Source organism: Drosophila virilis, chromosome 2, assembly GCF_030788295.1.
Source record: "Drosophila virilis strain 15010-1051.87 chromosome 2, Dvir_AGI_RSII-ME, whole genome shotgun sequence".
Classification (NCBI taxonomy): Eukaryota; Metazoa; Arthropoda; class Insecta; order Diptera; family Drosophilidae; genus Drosophila; species Drosophila virilis.
In genome coordinates, this window is record NC_091544.1 from 1,124,851 (window position 1) to 1,137,259 (window position 12,409).

Consider the following 12,409-nt stretch of genomic DNA (forward strand, 5'->3'; position numbering starts at 1 on the left):
TCCTATTTTATAGTCCAAACGTGCTGGCAAAATGTGCCTGGCGCATATACATATATAAATATATATATATATATTTTTCTGCCTTGGCAGCGTCTTCCACGGGCTTTTCCCAGTGCCCGCTGTGCCGTGCATTTTCGTGCAGCGCCGAACGTTTTGGGGTCTGGGCTGGGCCTCGCCTGGCATTTTCCTCTGCGCTTTGGAAAAATAAATTAATGGGAAACATGCAAACATAAATTCGTTTTTTAGCTGTCAGGTGTTTCACATTTTAAACGTAAATTATAAATAAGGCACAAAACAAAATTATAATTCCGCCTAAATGTTTTATTGGCCACCGCCTGCTGTCTGTCTGTCCGCCTCCCCCACTGCTATGCTCCATTATACCCTATACCCAATGGGCAAAAGTGCTTTATATTCGTACCCGAAAAGCATATATAATATTTATAGACTTGTTATATAAATGCCTTCATCTCAGAACCACAAAAATTATGCAGAATCTTTTATTTCTCAAGCAGCTCAACTTTTTGCTATGCAAAGATCGATCAAAAGATCGACAACTCTCCCATTTCAGCTGAAATATAGAATGTAGGGCCTTTTTCGTATCGTATCTCTTTATTCTATTTATCTTACACTCGATAAACTAGCATATTACCGTATAATAATATATCACTACCTCTTTATCGTATATAACTTAACGTAGATCCTACTAGTAGGGCATTTTTTTTTAAATATATCTCTTTATCTAATAAACATTATATACGTATATGGAGTAGGAAATTTTTCCTATAATAATAGTATATAAATATCTCTCTCTCTTTCTCCCTCTCTCTTATTCTATCTTCTATATTCTAGTATATAGAGTAGACTCCTTTTTCTATAATATATAGTATAATAATATATGAATATATCCTCATGATATCTACTAATTTTTTTATTTTCTAGTAAACAGTTCTTTATAATAAAAAAGGCTATTAACTTTTTTCGCTATCTACTTTCCTATTTATTGTATTTTCTTTAATAACATAGTAAGATATATTAAGTTTATTTTCATTGTTACTTAAGAATTCTATTTTCTCTACTAAAAAATTCCTTCTAAGTTGTAGGCTCAAATAAGTTCACTGACAAAATTGGCTGCGAAAATGGGCACGGATGGTTGGACGGGGAAATGAAATACATCCAATGTGTTGGGGATGATATTAGAGATATTTGTATTCTAATTAGGTTCTTGGCATTTAATTTTCATTTTCTAATATATAACATAAAATAATATTATTTTCTAAATGATTAAATTAATATTATAATTAATTAATATATTAATATCAATATTGATATATCATTCTTCTTGGACTCGACCCTTTCCTCTTCAATTGCTGAAAGTTTCGTGAAATCCAAATCAAAGACACAGATGTTATTAATGAATGAATTTTCAATATCGTGAAGCAGAGAGAAGAAGTTGTATATTACAGGGCATCTTCTAGTCGTACTCTTTTATTGGTTTCTTTCTGCGCTTTTGCGGCAGCCAATGGAAATTAAATTTTATTTAAATTAATGATGAGGCTTATAATTGGCCTCGTTTTTGGTTTCATCTTCTTTCTATTTATTTCGGTTTTATTATTTTTTATGTGGACACTTCACAGTGTGAATGGCGGCGACATTCTTAGCTCCAGCTCCATTTCTAGCTCCATCTCGCATCTCCATTTCGCACAAAGCCATCAACAGCAGCAGAAGCAGAAGCATTGACGTCGTCTCTGGGCTTTTCTTTGCTGGCTTTTTAAGAGCATTTGACATGACTTGGGCTTCGTTCGTTTTCCGTGCGATGCGATGCGCTTCAACTTTGATTATGACGTGAAGTTGGCCAAGTGCAAATACTTTGCTGGTACTTTTTAATTAACTTAATTAGCATAGATGATGGGCTAAGAGCAGCGCTTACACAACATGAAAATTGCATTATGTCTTCTGCCGACCATCCTTCTCCCATACGCTGCGTACCTCTCGCATGCTAAAGTTCGTCAAAAGTCTTGGTGATGGGGGAAGGAGGGGGAAGAGCGAGGGTGTGTATGTTTCTGGCCTTTTGATTTCGGCTATGGCAGCCATATACAATGCTTAGGGGGTTGGCTTCCATTCACATGCTCATTAATGTGCATAATGTGCTCAAAGCTTTTCGAAGCGATTGCTCTTTTAAGTACCGACATACTTTTATGCTCTTATATATGACCCCCTGGCTCCCCTCCATTCAGCCCCCCCCCCCCTCCCTTGACGAACCTGCCTTATGTTAAATTCAGTTCTAACATACTAATTGGTCATATTAATTAGAAATATCTTTTAGGAGATTTTTAATAGATGCGTGCTCTGTTGTGTTAAATATTCTGAAATTCCTTTAGGACCTTTTCCATTAAAAAAAAAAAATCACTTAAAAAAGTGCTAAATATTTATTAAAGGAAAAGCATATTAGATTCAAGTAACCTTTTCATCTCGATATTTCACACGTGCAGGCGGAATTCTCAAAAATACCGTCTTAGTGTGAACTAAACATTGCTATCAGTCAGTCAGTCAGTGAATTAATCAGGCAGTCAATCAGTCAGTCAGTCAAACAGTCATTTAATCAATCAGTCATTATATCAATTATTCAGTCAATCAGTCAGTCAATCAGTCAGTCAATCATTCAGTCTGTCAGTTGGTCAGTGAGTCAGTCAATCAATCAGTTCGTCGATCAGTGAACCAGTCAATCACAGTCGGTCAGGTAATCAGTCCATCAGCCAGTGTATCAGTCAGTACATCAGTCAATCAATCAATTAGTCAGTCACTCAATCAGTGAATCAGTCGGTCAGTCAGTCATCAGTCAATCAATCAATGAATCAGTAAATCAGTCAGTCAGATAGTCAGTCATTCATTCATTCAGTCAATCGGTCAATCCGTCAGTAAGTCGATCAGTCAGTCAATTAGTCAGCTGGTCAGTCAGTCAGTCAATCACTTAGTCAGTAAGTAAGTCAGTCACTGAAGCAGTCAGTCCATCAGTGAATAAGGCAATCCGTCAGTTGTTCAGTCGTCAGTCAATCAATCAATGAATCAGTAAATCAGTCAGTCACTCAGTAAACTTATCAATCAGTCTATCGGTCTGTCAATCAGTTGGTAGCCTTAATTGTCTTGCGATCTATTTCGGCTAGGTGAAAAAGTCGATTAACACATCCAATTAATGATTTTTATAGTCATGATTATTGCTTCTCCGATTGTTGGTGCCACAAATTATGCGCCAAGAGTTTTGAAACTTAATTTATGTGTCGAGTATGGCCTATTTCTTTTCCTTAACTTTTTTCTTTACTTAATTTTTAGTCAAAAAAAAAAAGAAGTAGTCTCTCAAGTGGTTGTTGTTGCTTTTGTCGATATTGTTGCTTTCCCCCAGCTGCCCCTTGGCCGGAGGCGCTAAATGCAGGAAAACAAAAAAATTAAACGGAAGAGGCAACGCAATGCCGGAGATATAAGAAATTTGTATACGAAATCTATAAATTTTGTCTTAATTTTTTGTGTGTTGGGGGGTTTTTTTTTTTCTTTTATAGCGCGTGAGTTTTGATTTACGCGCCATTGGACATTTTATTTGGATCGGAGTGTTTGGTTTCCCAGAGCACATATTTATTTTTATTTTTATTGCTTTTTAATGCGCCGTCGAGGAAGTTTTATTTCTGTGGGCAACTGCAATTCCCCCAACCGCTCTCGAGCTTAGGCTGTGCGTGTGGATTGTTGAACAATGAATTTTCTTGGGATTATCCATGTGTATATATGGTATGTAAATATATACTTGTGTGTGTGTGTGAGATGAGGGGGAGGGGGTGCTGGCGACGGCAACAATAGCGCTGCGGTGGCGCTTTATTATACTTTCTCATAGAGGGCATCTTCATTTTGCCAACAAAATGTGCAACAAATTGATGAAGCCAGCAGCAATCATACAGAGTATAATATATATGTATATAATAAATATATATATCTTTATCGACAGTCGAGTCATGATAGCTATGATAGGCTCTCTGTCACGTCTGTTGATATGCATAGACTATCTTCGTGAAATGTGCTATAGATCCTTTTTATAACCTTCCAGAGGGTATTATTCATTTGTCTGGAAATGTGTAATGCATAAAAGGAGACATCTTCGACACCCTAAAGTATAAATATTCTTGAACAGTATCAACAGCTGATTTGATAAAAGCATGTCTGTCCGTCCTTCCTTCCGTTGCTGTTGAACGCAGTGCATATGTCGGAACCGAATGGATCGGACCACTATATCATATAGCTGCCATAGAAAAGATCTGTCGAAAATTAATTGTATGAAAAATTATTTGTCTATTAGGATATATTTGATAGCCATTTTTCTCATATTTGTAGGTTCGTAAGCCTTGTGTCTACAAGTGTATTTAATCGTCGACTCGCTGCAGCTAGGTTATGCATCATGTTTTAAATTCAAATGCGGCACCTTATATCATATTTACTTGCCTTTATACAGCTCGTATATGCCATTTACAATATATGTAAATGTATTTCTTTATGTATAAAATAATCATCAAATATTCCACTCTTGTCTTTTGCACCCCACGCAGAATACGCAGCAGCAGCTGGAGGAGGAGAAGGAGCAGCAGATGCAGCAGGCGGCCGCAGTCAGGACGAGAACGAGCACAAGCAGGAGCAGGACTATGGCCACGTCCAAGGCGAGAGCCAGAGCCACGTCGTTAATCTATTTACCGCCTTTCTGCCAGCCATGTGGACATGTGCCTGCGGCCAGCAGCAGCTGCTGTTGTTGTTGCTGTAGTCGGCGACATAAAAATTATGATAAACATGCCGCAGCGCCGACGCTGACAGCAGCGGGCACAGTCTCAGCCACAGCCACATGCTCGCCAGCGACTGGCTGGAAATTCCTGCAGCGTGATATTCAGTTAAGCGCGGATGAGGACGCACTGGCGCATAGCTGCAACGATCTCAGACAGGCAACGCAATTAGTTATGCCAATTGTTGTAGGTGGCAGCAGCCGCGGCAGCAGCCACGTCTTGGAATGCCTGGCGATTGTGCGGCGCCAGCGACGTGAACGACATACAATAAAACCAATCAGCAATGCAGCAGAAGGAGAAGCCGCAGAAGGAGCTGCAACAAATAGTTCGCAAACAACGACAAGGGCTTTGGCCACAAGTGGCCAGGACGAGAAGAAGGAGGAGGAGGAGGAGGAGGAGGAGGAGGAGGAGGAGGAGGAGGAGGAGGAGGAGGAGGAGGAGGTGCATGGTCTTGGCGATGAAGATGAATGTAGGTGCTTTAACTACAACGGTGATATTAGTGCGCTGGAACGTCTAAAGCAGCAGAAGGAGCAAGAGCAGGAGAAGGAGCAGGTGGAGGAGTGGTATCAACTTCCTAACATTACGTGGCTAAAATTGTGGCAGCAGCTGCTGCGGCGGCAACTGTGCAACAACAACAGAAGCAGCCAAGACGCCAACAACTCCGCCGCCAATGCGACAACGCAAACAACGAACACAACGACAACAACAACAACAACAATATTAGAAAGGAGCAGAAGCAGGAGCTGGGGCAGGTTCGGGCAGCTGGAGCCAATCACCAGGCTGGCAACGAGCTGCGGCAGCAACAGCATGACGTCGACAAAAAGTTGGCTCGGAGCGCTGTTGCTGACGCTGCTGCTGGCCACGTCCGTTAGCGGCTGGGGCGGTCGTCAAGATGGTGAGTAGCAAGTAGAGACGGAGAGTGCCTCACTCAGTGATATCCTGTAAAAACATTTTCTTTAAGTGGCAACTGAGGAAAGGCTGCGCTTGATTGATTGACGCTTAATATCAGCACATTATTTTAGTCAAGTTTTATTTATTGCACACGTGAATATTATTATTTAATTAAGTTGTCAACGATTTAACTGAAGTAGCTTAAAGATATTATTATTGAAATCTGTTTGACAAGAGCGCAGCATAGGAAAAATAGGGGTAAGCTGAGGGAGTATACAGGGTAATCTTTTTGTATCCAGCTCTAGGCTTTAGTTCAATGTTAAGGACAGTGAGAAAAGGCCGATAAACTTATGTCTTTCTCAAATTCAAAGTCGTTAGCTCTCCAGCTACAAAAATATGCCCTACACTATATTTTTACAGGGTACATCAAGTGGACTAGGAGTCTAGATGAAGAGTATGCGCGTAACGCATGCCGTTAAGTAGCGTTATGATAAGAATTTATAATTTGACTTGCGCCAAGATGGAGACCACCCCCTCCCCCTCCCCCTCCTTCCTCCCCCCACCCCCTCTCCTTTCTAATCCCCTTGCAAGTGGCCATGCCCCCGTCTCCCTTTAACGACAACAAACATTTCATTTAATTTTGAGCATAATTTTTAGTGGGCTATGAAGAGCGTCAGCTGCTGTCTGTCTGACGCCCAACGCGTACCCCTACCCCGACGCCGACGCCTCCGCCATTGCCTTCGCTTCCATCTGCGCTCCTCTCCCTGGTCATGCTCAATTGAATCCATAAGTAGTTTGTGACCACAGATCTGCGTGCTCGTAAAATGCGTTTCAACTGTTTCTCCATGAGCGAATTTTGCCCCGAAAACCAACCAAAACGCAAGTAAAAGTGTTTTAGTTGCGCCTGAGCGACTTGCAGATACCCTGTAATTTTTATTTATTTTTTTATTTATTTATTTTTATTTTGTTAGTAGTGTTTGGAATATTCTCAGCGAAAGCTCTTAATATTTAAATGGAACACATGCCCTTCAGCTGCTTAAGGTCTTTACGTATTTTAGCTATCGCATCTCCAGCTCTTACAATCTTAAAACTATGCTAAAATATGATAACTGATTTTTGGCAAAACGATCAGTATTAACTATAGCATAACCTTTTTTCTTTCATTTTCAATGGGTACAGGGTATTAAAAAACAATAAGAAAACAACAGCAAATGGCAAATTGTACGGAAATTGCCCGAAACAAACAGTCAGCAACTGCCGTCTGTCCGTCCGTTCGTTCATCCATTCGTCCGACCACCGACCGCTGACCATAATTCACTCAAGTTAGACAAAAGCATTTTCGGGGCGCCCTGCCCACCCCTCCCGGGCACCCTCTGCCCGGCTCGCTAACCAAACCGAAACGAAAGTCCAAATTCCAAATGCAAACGCAAATGAGTCTAAAACGAAGCGTCATGCTCTTTGAGCTACACTTGAGTGTGCGTGTGTGTGTGTGTTGTGTGTGTGTGTGTTGTGTGTGTGTGCTGTGTGTGTGCTGTGTGTGTGCTGCGTAGTCATTGTCCCGTCAATAAGGGTGGTCCAGCATTGCGCCCTGATAGAACACACTCTCCAGCAAGCACTTAATGTGTCCACACCCACCACAAGGTGCAGGCTGTTATAGGGAGGGGCGTTTTAATTGGGTTAAGGAGCTGTTAGCGCGTTAAAGCTGTCATTAAACAACCAGATCTAGATACAGTCGTTGAGATAAGTGCACACATGCTTGACAACCGGTTGAAGGTCTCCTTAGAAAGTGCCCATCATTATGATGTGAGAGACTAAAAGTTATGAATTCCATAAAAGTAGTTTTTTCCTTTTTCTTTTCGGTGAGCTAATAATTCAAATTGTATGACAAGTCTATAATAGCTTAATTCCACTGTGCTCAACATTTTCTACATTTACAAACTTTACACTCGGCGATTCCATTAGCAAGTGTCAGTTGTGGGAAACAGCTGATTGGTTTGATTTGATTTAGCAAATCGACGGAAAGTTTTCCATTCAAAGGTCAAAAAATAAAGCCTCCATTTAAAGGAATCTTTAATTTATTTTCCATAACATCGATACGAAATTCGATAAATCATCGCAAAGACACGATTAACTCGGGGCGAAGACCAACATCTTTTGCAAATGTGAAAATTGTGGTTTCTTATGCGAAAACGTACAGACAACATACTTTACATTTGCAATATCTACCCATAACTGTTCTCTCCGGCTTATTCGTATTTAATAGTCTCATGCTGCAACCTTTTTCCTTCTTTTTGTTTTTTTTTAAATTAAACTCGTAAAAAGCGCGCAATGCCAGTCAGTGCCAAATATAGTCTGATAAGGGTTTTCGGCTGCGATACGATACGATGTTAATGCCAGCGATTACTGTCAGTTGATAAGAACAAAATGCCAAACGCAACTCTTTCGAGTTGCTTAAATATTTCCCTTTCGCTGCCCGTGTTTCCCCTTTTTTTCCACCCAACCCAATCCACTCGGCTAGGCGTTCTTGAGCCACACTAATCCACACGAAACATGCCAGAAAAAAGTACATTTTTTTTCTGCTATGTTTGGTAGAGTGTATGTGTGTGAGAGTGTATTTGTGTGTGTGCGAGAGTGTATTTGTGTGTGTGTGTGTGTAAAGCCCGTCATTTCGAACTGTCCATACGTATTTGCACGCTTGTCTGTCTCTCCGTCCGTCCGTCTGTCCTTCCGTCCGTTGCGTTTATTTCTGGCGTATTTGCTTTTAGCGTGTAGTTTTGTTGGATTTATCCTGCAGCTAAAATTTGGGGGTAGCTGCTGCTATTGTTGTTGTTTTTTGCTGATGTTGCTGTTGCTGCTTTTTGGGCCACTCAGGCGGAGAGTATTGAATCATGTTGGGGCATTATGCACGGCACTTGAAATTGGCGAAACAATTACAATCCGTCGCGCGCTTTGGGGCTGCCCTGCAAAGTATGCTACACTTTATACACGCCCACTGTGCGTAGGGGTAAAGTGGTCAGGGGAGCAGCGAGTGGGAGGTAGCGGTGGGGGGGGGGGGGCGCACATTATGACAGCTACCGCAACAACAGCATCGGTAGCTGAACAAATGTACAAGTCATTGGACAATGGAACAGGGCGGACCTGGAAGGAAGTGAGGGGGGGTGGGCTCAATGCGGCTCAGAGTTCACAGCGATTCGCTGATCCTGCGCAGGAGCACCTTTTGTTTGCCACAAATGTCGAAAACAACAAAATGAAAATGAGAAGCAAAAAAAAATTCAAAAAAAAAAAAAAAAATAACAGAAAGAACAAAAGCAGAAAAAAAATAAAGCAAAATGAAATAAAATAAAATACAGTAAAGTAAAGTAAAATAAAAGAAAGGAAAGGAAAGGAGAGGAAAGGAATAATAAAATAAAATGTGTATAGCTGCGCTGTGTGTGTGTGTGTTTGAGTGTGTGTGTGTGCTTGTTTGTGTGCGTCAATTCGTGCGCACATTCGTCTCTGCTTCTGCTGACTGCGACTTTTGTACATTTGAATGCGTAGAGCGCTCGGCTTCGGCTTTTTCGGGCACAGCCCGAACCGACCCTGCCCACCCTTAAGCCAACAGGCATAAAGCAGGGTGGTTTTACCATTTTCTAGTCGTGCGTGTATGTGTGCATATATGTATTGCATTGGTTATACTTATTGTTTTTGCTCAGCCCCTTTTAGCTGCCGTTGTGCGTGTGTGTGTGTGTGTGTGTGTGCGGCATGCCTTTAGCTAACGGTTCGTTTTCTTTGCCTTATACTCTATGCTTTATGCTATATACTCTTATACTCTTTTTTTTTTTTTTAATATTCACAATTGCCATTTCGGTAGTTTTGTGTGTGTGTGTATGTGTGCGACATTATTATTATTACGAGCCGTTTTCTGGTTTTGCTGCTTGTTCAACTTATTTATGCGACCCTGCGCCAGCGGAGGGTCGTAAATTTTTGGTCTCTTAGACACACACAAACGCACACAGACACACACTTGGGCACTTACAAGCTGACACTTATGCGCACGCACTTAAATACAATCATAATAATAATAATTGAAACAATTTATAAATTAAAAAGCCACAAATCTTGGCATAAAAATTGACAATACAATTAGAAGAGCAAACGAAGAAAGTGAACAATGGTTAGGTACAATAATGAACTTTGTGGATATACCCTGTGCACAACGTGACGAATGGGTATATGCGTTTCAGTTTGAAGATAGAGTCTATATATTTCTTGAATATCCTCCAATTAACTTTGAATTATACGTGGCTGCAGTACAAATTCATTTCTTTCAGTTGATTTTAGCGCGATAGTTTTGTCCCACGATTTAAAAGGCTGATTTCCAACACTGTTTTTAGCTCTTTTTTTTTCTTTCTAGCACCTTTCTTTTGTTTTTAGCTCCTTACATAATACTGAACGCGTATTTCGGATTCGTTCGACTGGAACTCTCTGACTTGATTATTATTGAAACTTAAAACTCTCTTTTCCAACACTGTTTTGAGATCATTATAGAACACTGTTAGCGTATTTCGCATTCGGTTTCGTTCGACCATAATTCTCTGACTTGATTATTATTGAAACATTTTGGGGAGCTGCTCTTTTATGCAGCATCTTCCTCTTCTTGTTGCTGGTGTCGTTAAATGAACAATGAACCACAATTGAGGTCACATGCTGCTACTCACACCCAACACAAGCACACACACATACACACACACATTCACACACTGGCAATTGTTGTTTAATTCAAATATAGCTCACTTATTTGGCTATTAAAATGTATATTAATAATTTATTTGCCCGCCCGTTTGCCTTTTTGTTTATTAATAAATTGTATATTTTTTCGCCTTGCAGCGCCCACAAATTGCACGTTTCCGGCACGCTGGGAGGGCTCCTGGTTCCTATCTGGCTATCAGCAATCCATACACATCAAGGGCTCACAGTTCAGCTACCGCGGCAGGTGTGCGGCATCAGATGGTAACAAATATCTGATAGTCGATGAGTAAGTACCAATCAATACAGTCTCTGATAAAAATATGCTAACAACTCCACTCGAAAAACGCGCCTCAACATTGGCTGGCAAATAGATTGAAGAAAAGAAAAGAAACAAAAGAAAAGTCAAGCAACATGATGATGATGTTCAAGAAGAAGTTAAACAAGATATTAAAGAAGATGATAATAGAAAATGAAGAAGCAGAAGCAGCAGATGAAGTAGAAGATAAAGCAGAACAGGCGTCAAAAGTACTTGTACTTGTACTTCCCCCTTTTTTGTGTTTCCTGTTTGTAGGTTATGTTATGTTACGTTTTTTTTTTTTCTGGTACATTTTGAACCATTTGACTTTTGAGTGTGCGCCAAGTGGCTATAATTGAATAAAGTTTCGTTTTGTCGGCTGTTGAACGGCAGACTAAGGTAAGACCCAAGCACAGGCAGCAGCAGTAGCATTACACTCAGAGAAACCACAATAAAGTTCATATTTAAATTTACAAAATTAAAAAATCACCTATATTTTTTTAGATTACATTACTGAATTTCGGAAATTCTTTAATTGATTTCCTGCTTAATTTAATCCTTATCTTGATTGATGTAAAACAACTATTTAATGAAATTTAGACAATTTAAACAATTTAACTTTATGTACTTCTTTTCATAAGCTCGCGGACTTATTTCAAGTATAAAAGAACTTGTTTCAAGTATTTTGAGCATTGGACTTATTTTAAGTATGAATTTGCTCGTTTCAAGTATTTTGAGCGTTAACCAAGCTTTAATTCTTAATAATTTTGTGTTGAACACGCAAATAAAGACTTTTTAGACTTATTTCAAGTATAAGATAACTTGTTTCAAGTATGTTTAGCATAAACCAAGCTTATCTTGGTAATTATTTGCTTAGCAAACAATAAAATGAGAGTAATATATTTGAATTTTAAAGAACAAATTCCTAGCCACTTGTGGCACAATTAACTACATCCCTTTTTCTCTGAGTGTAGCAGCAGCAGTAAGAACTTAAAACGCAGCAACATTGCCCAACAACTGGGCGCCAGTTGCTCTCACACAGAGGCATTTGACATCGAGACACGGAGACATAGTCAGATGCTAGGCTAAAAAACCTGTCGTGTCGACGCTCTTGTCAGACATCTGCTCCTAACTTTGCCTACGAAACGAGTTTGTCCCTACTTCCTCTCTACCCTGCCCCTGTCTCTGTGTGAGAGTTAATTTCAATGTTCGACAACAGGCCCAGCCAAGTACCGAAACTCTGAAGCTAGCCAATCTACCCAAACATATATATATATATATATATATAAACGTTTTTTTTTTGTGTACTTATAAATGTTCTAAAGTTAAACTAAATTTGAAAACTATTTTTATAGGTTCAAAGGTGCCGACAGGCACCTAAACTCTGCTCTGCATCTAGTTTTTATTTTTTGTTGTAGTACTAAACTTAAGAACTTTGCTTTTTGTACCATAATTCAAAAACCTTTCTGTTTTGAATGTTTTTTATAAAAGAGCAAAAAAAACTATAAAAAAAAATAAGCTATAATTATGGGCTGCTATATACTCATGATTTTTTGGTTTTTGTGTTTTGCCATGTTTCCAATTAAATATACTATTATTACATAAATATATTTCTAAGAAATCTAACTAAGCAACAAAGTCTTGCAAATTTTTGGTTGTAGCTGAAATGTGTCTAAATTTTTGTTTA

The 12,409-nt window shown here is 39.6% G+C and overlaps 1 protein-coding gene across 3 annotated transcripts in view; it reads left to right on the plus strand.

Moving 5' to 3' along the window:
- aus (argus) overlaps positions 1-12,409 on the plus strand; it is a 36,326-nt gene that overhangs the window by 6,157 nt on the left and 17,760 nt on the right. For 2 of the 3 annotated variants that reach the window (XM_032439140.2, XM_032439141.2), the window contains exons 2-3: positions 4,584-5,703; positions 10,566-10,713. In XM_032439140.2, the coding sequence (XP_032295031.1) occupies positions 4,584-5,703; positions 10,566-10,713 (1,268 nt within the window). Of the gene's footprint in view, positions 1-4,583; positions 5,704-10,565; positions 10,714-10,798; positions 11,214-12,409 lie in introns of those variants that run through there. The other variant, XM_032439142.2, reaches the window with a different exon arrangement.